This window comes from Varroa jacobsoni, unplaced genomic scaffold (genome assembly GCF_002532875.2).
Source record: "Varroa jacobsoni isolate VJ856 unplaced genomic scaffold, vjacob_1.0 scaffold_918, whole genome shotgun sequence".
Lineage (NCBI taxonomy): Eukaryota > Metazoa > Arthropoda > Arachnida > Mesostigmata > Varroidae > Varroa > Varroa jacobsoni.
This window is the reverse complement of record NW_019213820.1, coordinates 78,682-97,817: the sequence shown is the minus strand read 5'-3', so window position 1 is coordinate 97,817 and position 19,136 is coordinate 78,682. Positions and strand designations below refer to the sequence as shown.

General features: G+C 38.3%; 1 protein-coding gene across 1 annotated transcript in view; it reads right to left on the bottom strand.

Moving 5' to 3' along the window:
* Positions 1-19,136, bottom strand: part of LOC111264957 (uncharacterized) — a 99,033-nt gene that overhangs the window by 40,901 nt on the left and 38,996 nt on the right. The window contains exons 6-7 of the mRNA XM_086970262.1: positions 5,002-5,123; positions 1,259-1,349 (exon numbers count right to left, since the gene is read on the bottom strand). Of these exons, the coding sequence (XP_086826388.1) occupies positions 1,259-1,349; positions 5,002-5,123 (213 nt within the window). The remainder of the gene's footprint in view (positions 1-1,258; positions 1,350-5,001; positions 5,124-19,136) is intronic.

Genomic DNA, 19,136 nt, shown 5'->3' with positions numbered 1-19,136 from the left:
TTTAAGTCTTGTCAACTGAGCAAAGACTAGTGAAAAAGGATCACTAAAATTGCTATCAGCACCCACTGCACTATGGAGAATAATTGTAGTACTAGGAGTAGTACTAGAAGAATAATTGTAGTAGGAGTAATAATTATATTGGGGCTCCATGCATGTGAACTGTGAAATTTAGGCAACAGGAAATTGAATTTGTCTAAGAAACACTTTGCTTATGAGTATATATCAGTTAGAAGTCATACGGTTTTTAGGGTTTTCTTTGTCTAGATTCTAGTTCAAAGGATGCCTGCGTTCTCCGAAGGACTCAAAAAAAAGTAAGTTGTACAACATACAACATTGTCATCTGGACAATTCTAATCTAGTGAATTGACTAAGAAGCGAACTGAACAACAAATAATATTCTGCCTGAAAAAGCGACTTTTTTTTTTGCGGAATACGTGGATTAAGTAGAATTCGATGTTTCTCATAAGTTACTTAATGTGAAAACATCTGTCATCCAACGGAAACTCTATTTGAAGTATTTATCCGGTAACAAATCCAGCAATTCGAACTGTACTAAATTTAGGACCTACAAGCGTGTTTATTTCATAATTTGCAAACAATTTAATCCATAATAATTGCGTAATTCATTTTAGGGCAGACTTCCTTGTCAGAAACAAATAATTAGTTCCAGCTAGCCATTATCCCCTATATATGCACATTCGTATATATAAGAAAGCTTTTGTGAAATTTTACAAGTTGAAAGTAATGTGGTCTTTGAACGTAATCAGACAAGCACGATTAGATTCAATAGGCGTACTGAGCGGAACGCGCATTACAGACCAAATAATATTCATTCAATTAAGCTATCAAACCGCATCCGCCGTGTTTTCAGTATTATTACAAATAGTACCTAAATAAAGGTAGCCGTAGCTTCAAATGGTTTCTCAACAAATGGTGTTTATAAATGTTTGGCTACCATCCGAAATTAGAAGCAGCCGGCGTAGTAATTGGTCTCGAATTATTATATGTTTCTATCATTTGTTTTAAATTATCACGTGAACTAAAGCTTATACTGTTACACTGAGCATATGCAAACCATTTGTCTCATCGCTTTCACTACATTCAGTATTTGACTTAAAGAAAAACACCTAGCGCCCAAGACAGTTATCAATCAATACGGTTCATCAAGACAGTTTCCTATTTTAAATAATGTATTTATCATACTGTGTATATAATGTGACAGTACTTTGTATCTTTCAGCTCACTAAGGTTGTCATACCGGGCTCTGTGTTAACACCAGCCTTCAGTCGCCTTTCGACGGTTCCATCCGGATGCTGAACAAGAAAGAACTGACTTTGTCCAATCGAATCCTGTAAAAAATGAAATAAAAAACTTTCTTGTAATCCGAAAACCCAAATAAAATACTGATTAATCTATATGACTGGCGTATGATGTTCTACAAATTCGTATGTCGATCTTTTTTTTACCACAAATCCAGATTACATGCTTTTTGGATTGGTCCCAGGTATGTGCATAAATAATTTTATAATTGGGCCTAAAGCTTAAGTTTTCTCTGTTGTCTGAATGTTTTTAAACTCCAATATCCATTCACGCAAAGAGTAAATGGTGCAACGTGAACTCACCCGCTCAAATAATAGCTTCAGTAAACTTTTGTGCATTCCTACCGCTGCCATTGCATTGTCATAGCGTGATATAGCAACTAATGCGTACTTAGCTTAATTTACATTGAACAGGGCTAAATACTTTTCTTGTTTTACTGCTGGCGTATGGTAGACTAGCCGCGGTTCAAATATCTGACAGTTCACTCTAAAAAAAACTCACAAAAAATGCCGATGTCCTATACACTGCACATTCGCTTCTGCAGTAGCGGCCGTCTGAACCACAACGCTAGGGTACACGATGGCCTCTTTTGGCTAATAATTCAGTGCAACGAGCGCATTGCACCGCTTGGTTTTATGAATAGTTATATTTTAATCGCAAGATAACAGGAAAATCATCTTTTAATTAACAATTATCACTTGAGCGCAAAGTACGTTTGTGCCATTACTCTAATTACTTAAATATTTTCGATCGTGTGAACCATACGATTATACCTGAGAAGATGTGTACTGTGACATATCAGCCATTATTTTGTACGTGATTTAGTTACCATCACAAAATATTAGATTTTTGCAACAAGGAGTACTCAGCTCACAAGAAAGCAACGGCGGGTGAGTAGTTGCGAGCATTTCTTTGACGTCAGTTCCTGTTTATGGCTGCAATGTTTCGTGCGTAATTTTTGAAGGTCTATTATCCATTGTATGTTTTTTTCATAATTACACATGCGTAATAAATTATAAACCAATTGCCACGAGAAGTATGTTATAATATACAACATAATTTGTATTCCGTACCCAAACGCCTCCGATAACAATGACCTGTTCCGATTATTACTATTAGGAACTGTGGACGTATGTAGATATTCACTGATGGATTATGATATATCCGCCCTATCCCGTTAAAGTTTGTCATGAATAAGGATTATCTTGAAAATGCTAACCTTTGCTTGTGATTTATTGCAATTTTTTTTGGGAGTCATCCTGCGGACCATACAACTCTGCGTTAGAAAGTTGGTGCACTACGATCAGGTCCACGAATTTTATAGTAGTGTAATACCTACTACACTGCCAGAAAGTTTGCTATTTTTGTGAAATTGCGAAATCACTCTCTATAACTATTTTATGCTAAGTATACATTAAAGTCCACTACTGTATGCAATATTTGCACAAGATCTTGGTCGGTGCTTACGTCCACTTAAAATCACGTACACAATGCAAGCTGACGATTTGAATAAGAGTTACGAATCGAAATTGCAAAAGGTTATTGGCTTTATGAATGAATAATCCACGATTGACATGTTTTTTCTTCGGTGTATTCAAAACAGCAGCAGATCCAATAACCTATTCCCTAAATTGTTACGTAATATTTGTGTTGACGGATTATGTAGACCTCGGAGTCGCATTTAACCGTTCTTTCTACGTTCAGGGTGCAGAAAAGCCAACGCAGCATTTCGTGTGAGTAACGTGAACCGCATGTCTATAATAAAGGCATGTAGCCCAAACTATAAGAACCCCCACATAGCGTTCCTTGGTAGCATGTGATAAATTTGTATAGCGAATAGTGTATGTATAATGTTACACCATTAGTTAATGTTAATAGACCAGTGTAAGGCAATTGTAAACAAAAGCTGATCTCAAAAATCTCAAGGGATTGATTTACTACAGAAGACTACTCGCTGGTTATTTTATATTTAACTACAACAAGTTTGATAACTTTTCTGTCAGTAAAACGGCAGAACACTTCTCGAAAGATCTTGCATAGCGCATTGAGATTATAACTGATTTAAGGCAGAATACCTGTGATTGTTCTCGTCGTTTACAATGACGAGAGATAACTCTGCTTTTATAGTGCATGTGATTCAGTGATGTTTTCTTTTAAGAAGCAAGGGTTAACACAGAGCTTCGGCTATCCTTCTAGCTCTGTGGAGCCTTTACCCAATAAAATTAAGTCCTATATCCTTCGAATTTAGATAAGAACCTACAAACAGGATTGGGAACATGATGGGGTATATATTCATAATGTACATTTTCCTTTTATTAACATTACACTATTACCTCGAAATTGAAAAACTTTTGAGCTACGTGCTCGTAACAGAAATTTGATTGGCAACCATTAATAAACCGCTCGATTATACTCCAAGAGACATGAGTTTAGAAGGATGAACATCTTTTAGTCTCAAAAATCAACGTGTAGTTATAATTATCTTCCTGGAAGGCCACAGCAATGCGGAAATTCATCGAAAGTTGGTCAACACATCAGGCAAAAAGGTCTGAAACGGAAACACAGTATGTAAATAGTAAAAAAAAAACAACGAGGATTGGAGTATTGAATAGGAGTAAAGAAGTGACCAGATACCAGGACTCGAAAGACAAAAAAGCATTGCGACAACCGAAAAGGCTTCTTGCAAAAGCAGAGTGTAAAGCCAAGGGCCTTGTGCTCGGCCAAAACTGACATTTTACATGTAACGTGTTATAGAAATATAATCCAAATACTGGAAGTGTGAAAACTGCGTAAGAAGTTGATCCTATGTGAATTCGTTTTAGGGCAGTTAGAAATACGCATGGTGTGTTCTACGTGCAGTTGGCGGAACTTTATCTATAAGAGACCCGCCTGGAGCTAAGGTTGCCATACACGAGGCATAGTTTAATTTCTACCTCTGGCCGGTAAAGGTCTAGGCCAGAGAAAGACAATGCCGTGAGAAGAAATAGGTTTTGGTGGCATTGTCGGGTAAGTTGACGTAGCAGTAATATTTACAACAGATATCAAAGGCATTTCCTACAACAAAATGCTCGCCGAACTTGAGGTAGCGGGCTGCATTCGCGAGCTCGCTATTTCAAGTTCTAAAGAGACTTATGGAGCGTTGGTACGCCAATAGGAAGCACGCAGTCTGGTTACTTGATGACAACGCTAGATCTTATTGCCATGCCTCAATTACTCCCTGGATTGAATAAAGATATGTATCCAGGTTGGCTTTAACCCGCTAATCCTCTTGATCTAATTTGTTTATGTCATTACAGGGCTCTCCATTCCCTGAAAAGGGAAACTGGCAGGAAAGCGTATTTCACTATCGCTTTTCTCCGAAAAGTTATAGGTTGAAGGATTATACATGGAGACGCGAGTGGTAGGTACTGGCTGCCAAGAAGCTGCACGGTCATCGGAGCAATTCCATACAAAATAAAAGAGAATACCTCTAACATATATTAAAAATCGTCATTCTAGCCCAATTAATTAAACGTTGCTTAATTTCAACGACCTGATTTTTAACAGCCTAATAGTTGACTAAATAGTAATGACAATGATGGTTACTTCTATATTCATCATCATAATCATATTTATGAGTACAATAAATAATAATAAATTAGTTGAGTTTGCTAGCATGCGTACGGGAGCGAGTAAACTCACCTGTCTTAGAAGTCCAGTTTTCTCCTCCCATATACGTTGCATCAACGGTTTTTCGGTTGTTGTAGTCCACATTTGAAGTGGGCGCATTAAGGCACCAAAAATACAGCAGTTAAGCACCAAACCTGTGACAAATATTCACAACAAAGGAAACAAAAATACGAAACATTAGAATGAAAAGTGCACGAAGCAGAATGAAAAGTATTTTTAGAATGCCGATACTAGTTTGAACTCAAACTAACTATGAAAACACAATACTGAATACCCAGTAGTGAGGTTCAGAGAAACATTCATAACGGTTTATTCGGGTTTGTATATTGTATGTATATGCTTATTCGCTTCCCAAAATCTATAATGCAGGGTGGCGAAAAAAGGTGTTGTATAGCTCGTAGTCAAACGCTTAAAAGGGAGCATTCTATGTACCTTTGACCTTCAACTGCTTCATACTCCTAATTAGCTCTCACTAATAAAGCCCTGATTAATAGGGACTTTATATGCTAAAAAAATTTTTACAGACATTTTTCCACTTTTCGAAGACAAACTATAAATAATTTTTAGCATAGTTTAATTTTTCATCAACAACTAATCATCATAGTGAACTCTTCGTGGAAAAGTATGCATGATTCGGGCACAGAAAAAGTCAGATGGTACCAGCAAGTGGAAACAGCCATGACGTCACGATTGCATATTGACAATGTCTATAATTGAAAGGGGGCAATTTTGATAATGTGTTGCTAAAAACAGGATAGCAGCATCAACTGGTGCTACTTCGAATAAGGGGACCTTCTTGTGTAACCATAATAGATGTAAGTTGAAAACTTTTTGAGTGGTTAGGAGCGTAATTAAATACGTCTTATAGAGTCAAACGTATATGACTCAAAAACGTTAGCGACGAAGTGGCAATCATATGGGGCAACCATCGGTGGAAAAAGCCAAAATTGAATTGAAATAATAAAAAAAATACAAATTATTAGAGTGATCCATACATAGGCAAGGCAAAGTCCTTTTTGGAAGAATTCTGGACTACGGCTAAGCCATGACAAAAAAATAATTTAAAAGTAGTTTTGCGTTCTGGTGTTCCATTGAAAGGCGTACCATTCCGAATAAAAGGTCTGGGAATAGTTCGGTAATCTGTATGTCTTTGCAAGGGTTCAAATAAAAAGTTTTTTTCTTTTCGGCTTTTTTAGTACTTAGTGCCACAACTTACGGACAAAATCATAACTATCTTATGCGCCGTTTAATATTAAGCCTAAACACTTTATGAAGGCCGTCGATTTTGCCTTTAGGCCATACCGTTGCATAACTAAATTCTTTGACACAATAAAGCGGCTGCCGGTTTTTACGTTTATTAGTAGGTTATCCGTTTAAGTCGCCTACCAGAATAATTTATTTAAAAATCTCCCATTAAACAAAACAATAGTTTTGTTAACTCTTAACACACCCCCTAGCAAAAAAGAAAAGTTGGATTACAGAAGACGGGGCTATCTAAAATTAAATCACAGTCATTCCTGTGGTTACGCTATCAGCAAGCCGCTCTCCCCGATTCCCATAGCCCTCTCTACAATAGTCGGGCTGACCCAAATTAGAAAAAAAAGTAACATCTTTATCCTTCCTTGATGGTACCAAAGTACATCACAATGTCAACAGAGACTTAGAGAAACAAAATTATACAAGTGTATCGTGAACCCGTTTGCATTACGATGATTAAATTAAAGTCTGAATGGCGTATTTTTTTCTATTAATACGAATAACATATCACACTATTGTATAATGGCAACTATTAATCTGCCACTACTGGTCTAGATACTCAAATATTACACATGGCCAATCCGGTAACTTTGTACATGATTCTGCGTGGCTTGTTGGAGTTCCAGTGTGCTTGGCCGAGCGGTGTGTGCGTTGGAGGCGACCGATCAGAGCTGACAAGCTGTGTTTTGGATACAGGTTACAGGTTACAGGGATACAGCGCGAGTCTGTTTTATTCTTTTACACTTTTTCTTTTCACTCTTATCTGAAAAGAAAGGGCTAAGGCATTCTTGGCGGAACAGCTCCTTTCGGGAGTGCCAAACATTAGTGGCATTACAGAGTAGTGCTCAAAAACACCACCAGGGTCAGCATTAAAGAGGTATTGACTATTAGGATGCTTTCCGTACTGTTATCGTGTGCCCGAAGTCAGAAGAAATCAGCGTGAAAATTAATTTTGTCAGGAAAAATGGACTACGATTTTGCCATCAAAGTGTAAGACCAAGTCGTATGGTGGGTTTATTTTTGCAGCTGTAGTGTTTAAGATTCTTAACACATAGCCGACCTGTCAGCAGTGTGTCGGAGCCTATTGTAATAGTGGTTTTGCGAGATGCGGACCTCTTCTTGTGTGCGAGTAAAGCCGGGACTATGTTACGTGCTAAACTGCATCCATCAGATTTCATAATTTTTTCTACAAAAAAACCCTTTAACCGACGAGTAGATTAGCTGGCAATTTCTAGCCTCCCAGCTTCAGATAGCCACGGGTTTTTGTTCCATACTGGCAACTCGAACTGCAGACCTAAAGGCTCGCACGCATACCTCAGACGCTAGAGGCTCGACCACTTGGCTAAACAATGCAAAAACGGGAAGGTCAATGGTGGCTCTGTTTCAAGTGAGGACCATTAGACCACATTTTGAAAACCATCCAGGAGCCACCATCCACTGCTACGAATACGTGGAGGGCAATTGCATAAACCATTCTATAACTTGGCCGATTTTTTAAAAGCTTTTAGAAAGACCGGCTGACTACCCAGGTAGAGCGTGTCCAGCGGGATAATTTTTACCATATTTTGAGGTATGGAAACATCCTCAGATAAGTATGCGCAATCAAACGATGGAGATAGCCCTGACGAACCTGCTCAAAATATAAGCGCTCAAGAGTCGCTTGAATTCTATTTCTGAAAGTACAAGAAACCATTTAATGCTACACTGGATAAAAGAAGACAATCTGACGGTTGAGAACAGGAAAGCCGACCTTCCATCGCGACATGTAGGAATCACATGTACAATGATTGCAGATTGTAATCTGCAATCAGAGCCGACTAACGAATGACAAACACTTACAAATAAGGGTAACACTTGAGTCACTGCTCACCTTTTGCTAAACTTTTTTTAACATCAGGCCCGAGATGCGGAAGAGTTCATAAGCGTCATGATTAGAACGAAAATCTGACGGTCCTGCTGAGTTTTAATAAATCATGACCAAACCCTGCGAACGGGACTGTCTGCCTGTTGGTTATTCTAGGATTACTATTAAGATCCTGAAATGCCAGGACTTTGCACAAAGTTAGGGAACGAGAGCCATCAGGAACACTAGAAATTACATAGAAACAATACCTAACTTAGTTCTGTGTTATTAGCAATGGCAACGCGCTCTAGTACTGGTGATTGCTAGTAGCATGAGGAAATACTAGAAAGACTTTCTTAAACAGCTAAAAACAAATTCAAGTAAAACATATAGAATAGTCCGGAGCAAGAAAAAGAGTACATCCGTCTAACTAGAAGAGGATAAACACGCTGAGTAAGTTACTTTTAATATAGAGGATTTATTCTTGCGCGTATTATGAAGAGCTATAGACGGCAATGTAACCGAAAGACTGGATATAGGCAGTCACAGCTGAAGAGGTTCCTAGGTGTCAAAAAAATCAAGCCATAAAGAGCCTCTGAATTGGATGATTTGATTGGAATACAGAGGGTGCTCTAAATCTTCAAGAAATTCCTGTATATAGTAGCAGCAACGGCCACTAAGCGGCTACACGTGTAAGAAGATCGGTTTCCGGAAGAGCGGCAAAACGACAGATATTGTGCGGACTCCAAAAGCGGCGAAAGCTACAGCCTTTTTTGTCTATCAGTGTATTAGTCGAAAGATTCAAGTCCTACGGAATGGCTTACAAACTAGTGGTTCTAGTTCTGGTCGGAAAGTTTTAGACGATCTGAGTGCTCACGAGAGAGTAACATTTAAAAACATGGCTTTCGTGGCTCGAAGAAATTTGAAAGAAAGATCGCCTAGAAAGCATAGTGAGTTACCAATCTTGCTGAAAAGTCAGGTTCTCACTTATGTGCTTTCACCGATATCAAAATGAGTAATCGATTTCGAAGAGAGGTAGACTTTCTTCTGTTGCAAATGATAACGGGCTATGGGAATTTCTAGACGTATCTACATAAAATCGCCAAGGTAACATTAAACAACCGCATCTATTCTTCATTTATTTTTATTTATATTTTATTTATTTATATTTATTATATGTATCATCTTCATTTATTTATATTTAACCTAGAAAATGTAGAACCACCGCAACCTTAAAAAACTTTAGTGAATTATATTCCTTTTAAGGCCCTTAAAAATCCTTTTCTATTTCTATCGCTTTTAACAAATATCTTTAGGACACTCTGGGTCACAAGAAATATTGTATAAAATATTCATGTTAAATACTTATCTTAAATAACCGAGATTCTATAGTAATGAACCTTTAGAAACGTCATCATCATAATCACAAGCAGTAACTTATATAACTATATTCCTAGAACTCCCGTCATAGGATGATCGAGCAGTATTAATAAATCTACCATAACGATAGAATAGAATATAACTGTATTTTACATCTAATTTCTCAAATATGTCTGTAATCCGGAATCTAAGCACTTGTTGGAGAAATCCTGCTTCAAAATCCATGTAAAGGCAGTTTTATCGGGCTTTTCTTTGCAGAAAATCGGATAAGACCAGGCACTTGACATATGTTTTAATAGCTCTGTGTTCACTCATTTCTGCATTGCCCAATCAGTTTTATAACTAAATGCATATAAAGTTTTCCTAAGTTTAATAAAATATGGTTTTTCGGTGTTGCAAGGCTAAATGTCATTAAAACGCACGTTGTGACTTAGCGATTCCAGGTACGATCTATCTAAATTTTCTAGGCATTTTATCATTTTTGATTAAAAAAAATATATACATTTCTTGTAGTGATAGATTTAGCATTTTATGCATACCACTGGGTGAAAATTATTCATTTCATTCGGTTCGTGGCGGTTTCCCCAAGTATAATATTCATTTTGAATTATAGTACTTAGTGACTTTATCTGCATTATAGCAGAAAAAGTATGTTTACATTCTAGCTTTCCGATCAACCTCTATTTTTGAATACGCTAGATGTAAAGGTTTAAGACGCCTAAATCCTCGTAAAAAAGGAATCCTCACATATATCGATTTTGTCATCGTATTAATCTCTTTTGAGGTTGGATCTTCTTCAATCTACACGCCTTTTACTACATGATTTTTTTTAAATAAGTACTTTTTTGCTTTGTCCAATTGCATTTTGTTACACTTAGACTTCAAATCGCTGTGCTATTGTAAGAATATCATTCCATGTCTTACGAGTCCTTATTTGTTGAGAGATCTTCCGTCTAGTCGAGGAATCAAACGCGCTGTTCAATGAATTTTCTCCTTTTTTTAATACGATTAAATTATAATGTTTAGCATGTTCTATGAAAGTAGCAACAAATACTTTAATTGCTTGTGTTTTTTTTGGCGGGTCATTTTGAGTGTGCTTTTCTTGAGAAATTTCTTTATGGCACTAAAGAAAAGTTAAACCTGTGCGTGTGTAAGGCCAGTAACGGCTTTGTAGACATACATACATATAATCTAATTTGCAGTTGCTGTCTGGGCTTGAGTGTATAATAAGCAGATCACTACGTTGCTCTGCAGTGTATTATTGTAAATAAAAAAATTGAATCAACGCTATCTGTTGCAGATACTCCGTGCCTTTGTATCTTTACCAAGTATTGCGTAAAGAGCTTTCGGTTGTGCTAGTTCAATCATTGTACTGTAGATTAATCTTTCGAATTTCATGTCCGAGGAATAATTGTATTATACAGTAGTCGTCTCCTCTCAGCTTCTCCTCAACCTTCGCAGCCGTTTGAAGATCATCTCTATGATGGTTATCTCATTCAGCCTAAAGCAAGTTTAAAATGGGATATTTATTTCTATACGTCATTAAGGTATTATAAATAAACTTTCTAATCGGCAGACCCAAAGTAAATTAGGTTCTTTGATATACTGAAGGCAAGTATGACTCAGAGTCTTTTTGATAATTATGGAAGCTCCTAACAGTAAATTACCTTTTTTTATGAGAAAACTGCAGAACTCAGCTTTGAAGCTGTATTAAAATCAGTAAATGCGGGTATAGCTGTTAAAAGCCAGTACTGAACTAGTGCTGCTTATTTATTCGAAACAAGTATTCAGGGTTGCTGGAGACCAGTTGCTGACCAAAAGAAGCCCCAATAGATTGTATAAGTATAAAGTGGAATGATGGATAATAGAGTTTGTGGAACTAGAATGTAACATAGCACACACAGATAAGCAAGTATTATTGCGACGGCTAGGGCTATCAAGTGAAACTGATTAGCTTGCTATTCGAGAAATCAAAAAGAAAGTTAATTTAAAAATTAAGTAGCGCACGTCATGAATATCATCCAGAGTACTATTATGATATTTACTGGATCAGACTCGACTGCCACATTTGCACTTAAGGGATTGATCGTCGTGGCAAACTATTTGTAATTCGCAATTTCTTTTATCCTAGAAAATGTACAAAGTATTTCAAAATATTTGTTTGGATTAAAAAAAAGCAGATTAAGTTGGTTTCGTTTTTAGGCAGAGTTTAGCTGATGTTTGGAACACAATTTTGATTGAATGCTGGTTGCTAGGTGTCTTTTGTAAACCTTACAACTGTCTTCAAATTAGAAGATTACGTACGAGCACAAAGGTTTTTAGTATGTTCTGAGAAATGTCTACCCAAAGAAAGACACCAAACCATGGAACGCATTTATAAGTCTCTATTTGCTTTTTTGTTGTTACAGATATTATACAAAAAATCGAATGCTAACCCGACAACACTTCAATACTTTTTGGGCAAAGGCCCGTCACGAATATTGGCTTACTAATAGCTGAGGTTCCATAAAGCAAGAATGACACCATTAGATATAAGAGAAATCGCGGGGATTATTAATTGCAAACAGTTTTCGGAGAGAGACGTTTTTAAAGCGGTTTATGTCCTGTGCTCTACCGCATGACAGATTCGCTTGCAGTTATCTACAGCTTTTAGGCGCAGTATCCTCTGCCCCTACAGATCATGTTTTTCCTGACAAATTTACGGTTATCCAAAAGTGCATACCTCACATATCTCGCATATCAGCAGTGTCCAGAAGTCCTTTCCCACAGAGCCTAAAACTTCTCGCGTACAGTCTACCTAGTTTGGAGCATTCACGATTACGTCATGTGAACTGTTAACGAAAATTATCGATCTTCTAAGCTCTAAAAAAAAATAGAAGAGATGCGACGCACCCTCGATAAAACCAGGCTTAATTTTTACTAAAAGGCCTTTTGCTCTCTGTAGCGAAGCGAAATGAAACTCATCGAAAAGCAAGCTCACTAGTAACTCACTATTAAAGCTCACAGAAACAGACAGTAACTGAGTTTCTGGATTGCGATTAGCTGAAGTGCGGCAGAGAGAAAAAGTGAGTATTCGAGAAACATGAGTTACCATCCAGTGATACCCATATTCGGTTTTTGTGAAGGTCAACTGACACTTTCGCCATCCAATGATACTTTCTACTGAAAGGTGACCAATAACAATTCCATTCGCTTTTTGGCAGGCGTTCATATTTTCATGGGTAAAGCACTCATCTACTTTCACTACCAAATTTAATGGAGAATCCGTTAGGCTTTATCCTGCTCGGCTTTCCTATAGATTCTCAGGTTAGCTCTCTCCCACCATGACCTGAGCGCGTTGATATGTTGCAATAGTGTATCCATAATAAAGTACTGAGTAAGAGATATGCTGAATTTCGCTCTCTGCTTCGCGATTTTCGCGAAAAGCTGATCATTATCAACAACTAAGTTGTGTGTGTTTCTGTCTTTACAGCAAGATATTTACTTGAATATCGTTCCTTGCCAGGTAAACAACAACTGACGAAACTGATTTGTGGGCAGTGATCCGGAAGAACACGTAAACACAATAAACTGCACTCATTCGGGTAAAAAGGTTTTCGCCCTTTAATAAAACACAACTAGATTTTTCCTTGCAAATGTTTACTGGTCCACGACGCAACCTGGCCCGGTGGCCACCTCCAGCTCTTCCTCAAACGCCCGTACTTTTCGACCTCTTTCACTTCGGATTAGTTGCGTCGAACCCACATAGATAATTCTTAACCATTAAGTTCAAACAAACAACTTGTCATTGTCCTTGTTATTTATTACATAACTAAAATGAAGCAGATCTATTCGGACTTGTTGGCAAGGAAAAACTAAGTCCACAACGACTCGTTTTGTGGTTACGTGTTCATCTTCAAAAAGTCATGAACAATGTTTCAGTCATATATTCTATTCTGCTATTCTGAATAAATCATTTTCGTTTTTTCACAGACAACAGATCTAAAAGGTCATATTAGTTACTGTCGACTTAAGGTAAATATGCACTTCCGTGCTCCTTAGTTCGGAAATTGTGTAATGGAGTGCATGAGTTCTTTTAAGTACCTTAAGAAGACACTGCCATTTACCAACGCTCCGGTAGTGAGAATATTCTACACCGAACAACGCGAGTGCGAATCGCCGTAAATTGCTAACGTAGAAGAGGTGTTCCATTTGGCAGAATCTTCTTTACGATTGTAATAATATTTTTAAATTATGCCAAATAATACAAAAGATGTAATTGAATAAGACACAATGTTGGTTGATAAAACATATCTACTTGTCTGTCAAAGCTACTTTTGAAGACTTCTCGAGCAAACCCGTAAACAATCGGTCATATATATAAAATGATACCATATTTTCTTAAAATACAAAATAATTATTAATAATGGTCCATGAACTAATAACAGTAAGGAGTCTTTCCTTTAGAGGTTGGTCCTATTAAACTTTTCATGCAAGCTCACAACCGTATCCTTCACAAGCTCAAACTACCGTATCTTTAAAAACGCTCGCAGCTACCATGTCATGTTTACGACGTAGCTTATGTACACTTAGCTGTCAAACGAACACAATCTTTAGTTTATCTCTAAGACGAATTTCCTAATAACAAACACCCTTAATGTCGAATGTCAAAAGTGATTATCAGATTTTGTTTATTTAGGGCCAGCTCATTTGGCATTCCACCAAATTCCTTGAAAATTTGTGGAACCACTCAACTCGCTGTCTCGAATAAACGCACAATAAGTTTAACGCCAGAAATATAAATGTATATAATAAATATTTATAAAGTGCGATTTACATTTTTCGTCCTTGCTAGTGGCGGATTTCTTCCTTAAGGCAAATTTCAAAAGGTGCGACTATATAGAGAACACTTATTTTTTATTGCGTTCCATCAAACTTTTGTTGAACGATAAAGAAGCAAAATAAAAAGGTAATTTTTCTATCACAGTAGAGTCAGGACGACTGGGTCTATACGGGCTACTGCATTTCGAGCATCTGTAAAACCGAATGGCGGCGATACGAATTTTGCAGAAAAATGAAAGTAGGTGGCTTTAGAATAGTACTCAGATTAGTAGGAATACTATCTACGTCAAGTTGAACTAAGGTATCGTATTTTCACACTTGTTATACTATATATTATTGATGTCAACAATCTGTTGTATGTGGTTGCTTCTTAAAGGAAGTTTGACGATTCCATTACCATAACGCATCGTTAGGCCAGAAAAATATGTGTACATATGGACCACACTGTGGATTATTACGATCGGAGTTCACCATGGATTAGAATCACGCATATAGTTATCAGTATAGCTAGTTAATCATCATTGTTATACGGGTTTCAGCACAATTAAGCTGGCTTTGAAGAACGGTGTGCACCTTGTTGCTGTTTCTCCTCACTTCTCGAACCAAATATAACCTATAGATGCGCTAGTTTGAGCACATAAACCCGGTTTCACAGTGCATAGCGGATCTTCATGTAATCTTAGAATAGATAAACCATAATTTTTAACCTGCCTAACCCGACAATAGATATTTATAAAGCATCGTCTTTATTAGCCATAATTTAGAAGGAAAAGCATTGTTTCTTTTTGTTTCGTTAAATGATTGACGACTTCGCATAATTGAAGAACCATGTAACTTCAGTGCTATCCCGTATGACCTCACCTTGTAGGGCTAATGGCACAGGTGTCTTCAGTTGATTTTCTTGAAAACGAATGAATTGTAGTGCCCCATTTAGGTCGCTTAATAGAAAAATCTTAGACGGAAAGATTAGTAATTTTTTTCCTGTGGCACCAGTTGTTTTGAACGATAGCGTTGAGCAAAGTATGATCCATACAGCACCACGTTCCCCTGTACAAAGTAACAAAATATCATAACATATTACCGAATCGTCGCGTCCGCTCATTGGTTGTGACAATTTTCTAAAACGATTTTAAGTCTACCGATTTTAACATAGTAATAACCGACTAGTACAAACTATGCCAAAGTTTCGGTTAGTGTCCTGAACGAACGTTGCAATTGGTTCGTTTTTCTCCTTAGAGGACGCTAGCGGAGTTGCACATCTTCACCGAAGAAACAGGGCACCGCTATGTAGACATCTATTTCAGAGCATCGTCTATCAAGAGGTTAGGGTGAGAGACGTCTTGAGGTACCTATTGAGAAGCTTGTCCAGACCGGTTGCTTCGCTGGCCTGTAGGATCTTGAGGGACTATAGAATTTGCCGCACAGGTAATTCCATCACCGTCCCCTCAGAGCTCACAGCCGTTGTTGGCATACCATCATGCAACGTACCATATCAAATGTAACAAACACCTTGTCTAAATTGACGATCAAAAAGATCATGCACTTTATAGAGCGCATGGACAAGTTCTGGTGTGTTCATCATCCATTCACCACCCCTTTTGGTGAAATGCATACGTTTTACGATATACCGTTTTGAGAGAGATTACAAAAGTGTGTGCTGCAAATTGTACTTTCGGCAAAATTGTTTTAAGGTTTTGTTTGGGATATACAACAGTAACCTAACTTATTTGGATGCGCCCGGCTGTACGAATGATTAAAGAATTGTGATAAGCTGCTGAGCGTAGTCTTCCGCCTTGATTCCGCCACGCTGAGTCCTGAGGGGACCTCAAAAATGCTTTTAGTCTTCAGCTGCTGTAGTAGTGCTGAGTTTTTGGTTGCCTTTCTAAGGGTCTTCCGTAGCACAAAGTCGATCGCAAGTTATTTTTTTAAGAAAAACCGATATGTTTTTGTGTCAATTCTAACAGCTAGCCAACAGATGATGGATTTCTGATGTATTCTTCATCAACTGGCATGAAAGTGGTTTCCACTAAAAAGATTCAGAGTATTGGTACAGATACGCAAATCTTATGGGAAAATTATTTACTTTATACTAAAGTATTGCTTATATTACTAAAAAAACAAACGCTGTACAACTTTATCGTACAACTGCTCATATAACTGTAAGCAGGGGAGATTAGAATATAGTAATCCCTTTCTCCGGTCCTTCCAGACTACCCGTGTTGAGGTTCCTGCTATGTTGGCTGGAAATTCTTGAAACACTGTTAGACAACTTTAGTGCCAAAGTTTGATGTGAAAGAGAGAGCTTAGAATCGGAAGCTAAGTGAAGTCAGTCGAATTTTATTTATTTACGTTGGCTAGTAGTGCTCAGGAATTTCATAAGTACAGTCCAGTATCCCAATATTAGAGAAAGTGCATAGGGCCGTTTAAAACACTTTGCGTCATACAGGTTATACGGGTGTTGTTGAGCTTGTAAGACTAACTTGAGAAATTTTCAAGGTATTTTAAGGTTGAGATCAGGAGACAATGAGCGGGATGGTATCTATAACAATTTCCCTTCCTTCAGGAACACCTATATATGTCGTAAGGTTAGCGAAAATTTGGTTTCCTATAGATTCTGTGGTAGAATGCATGCACGGTAAAACGAGTGATGACATCCCAGTTTAGCTGGTTCGTTTCTCCCACTCTTTGTTGCTCATCGCACTCGAAACAAAGAAATCCCAAATAATCTACACAGGTAATAAGGTTCGTTTTGAAAGCTTCCGTTGCTGGGGGTTTAAAGCGACGACGCAAGTTCTCGGACAGTAGTCGTAAGTCGAGTAGAAAATATATGAGGCCATTTCGGGTTTACTATGCGTCATTCCAGTGTTTGAGGAGTGAGACTTTGACGCAATTTATTTATTCGACGTTGTCTACTGTAACATTCTTTTAAATGAAACGTATACTATACGTTGAGAGCGGGACTACTTTGGGGTAGGCCAAGCTGAAAGCGGTTGCGAGGGACAAGCGATGACGATTTGATCGCCCATGTGGTCAACACTGCCTAGCTGCATCTTTCGCTGACGTGCACAGTAAAACTCTGCCGTTCGCGGAAAAAAGCAGTCTCAAGTACGAACACCGGTCTACATAAACAAGGGGCAACCTGGCGAGGTACAAGGTGTCAGTGGCCCCTGTTTTACTTACCGTTCTAAACTTCATCGTTTCCATCTGAATCAGATTTACAATCAGTCTCAAATCGGTGACGGCCGCGTGGAATCGGCCTAAAGTTTGCTGTGCTTGGCACCCGTTCGGCCCGCATATACGCTAAGTCACTTGAGTATAAGATAACTTCAACTAGGCGCTCTTATTTCATAGGAAGCCCGTTAAAAAGGGTAGAGAATAAAAGTGGACTTAGGTTGTCCCGTGAGCCATGCCACTTATTTTTATGAAGAGCGGGAGTTTGGCCACTCCGTCGTCGATTATCATTCTGTTTTCCTGTAGAATCGCAGCGAAAAGATTATGCGCACTCATATGAGCTTTTATTTCGGCCAGCATAAACATAACCTTGTTCCTAAGTTTTGTTACTACCTCAAAATACATGTACAACGTATGTATGAACACCGTGTATAACAGAGTGCGTGGCGTGGCTAGAGCTTTTACAACATCGGTCATCAGAATCCTACACGCCGTTTCTGTGGAACGTTCTTTCCAGAAGCTATGTTCGTCCATTGTGATGGCGCGTACGCTTTCTACGTAGCTGCTCTGTCTTTTAGTCAGCAAACCGGAAAACAGCTTATAATAAACACTTTCCTTCGCTGTTACCCACCATGATAACGGCGTGTTTAGGACGCTCTTTTGGTTAGAAATCACTAACAGGGTAGCATTTAGTCAGAAGGCTTAGAGTATACCAGTACGGGAACGTTTATTAAACAATGCACTCCAATACAGTGCCAAAAGGTTAGCGCATTCGAGATATTTGTTGCAGACCCTATCTAAACCGATGACTTTATTAGCTCCCACACTGTGAGGTCATGTTGAATGACATCGTGTTGTACGGAGATTTCCTCTTTTTATACTGCTCCGGATAAAAGTATCGCGCGCAGTATCGTATCCCCTGGCGCAAACATCCTTGAAAAGTGATTTACAAGGGCCTAGGAGCTAATCGGGAAAGAAGTCAAGCACATGAGCATTGCGGTACATTAGCGGCGACTAAATTGATCTCCAGTCGACGCGGGTACTGTTGGCTTTGTGATGCATATATTTTACGACAGATCGTGTTAAAAACTGGGGATAAAAAGTAAAAGTTTCGTTGTACCTCGGCCATAAGCCTGAAGGTAGGCCATAGGCTTTCCGAACACGGCTGTAAGTATAGTTGAACCACGACCCACGTTTACGCAGTAGGCGGGGACGGAAAGGCTGTACTGTGGACTGTAGAATTCCAACAACATACTGCGTTCAAGTATCGGCATTCACCACGCCCAGTGCAGGGAAAACTTTGCAGATGCATTGCAGAAGCTTGTCTACATTGTCGCAGTGAAGCCTAATGTTGGACAGTCCGCGCAGGTGCAACTTAGTGAGGTCTATCGTCATTGGTATATGGGCACGAATACTTGCACCTTCTGACAGAAAATGATTTTCACGTTGAAACTTTATCCTATCTCTGGTCACGTTCGTCCCAAAGATACCAAAAACCAAACTTCCTGCATATCCTAGGAAAGTCGGTCCCGAAATGGAATTGACTTCCCAGGAATCAAAATCCGCGACAGTGTAGAGCAGGGCCCCTCACAGTTCCACTATGTAAAACTTACCGTTTTTTTTTAAAGTTAAAAGAAATTATTGTTTTGGGAAAAAATTTAAAGGGAACCAGTTC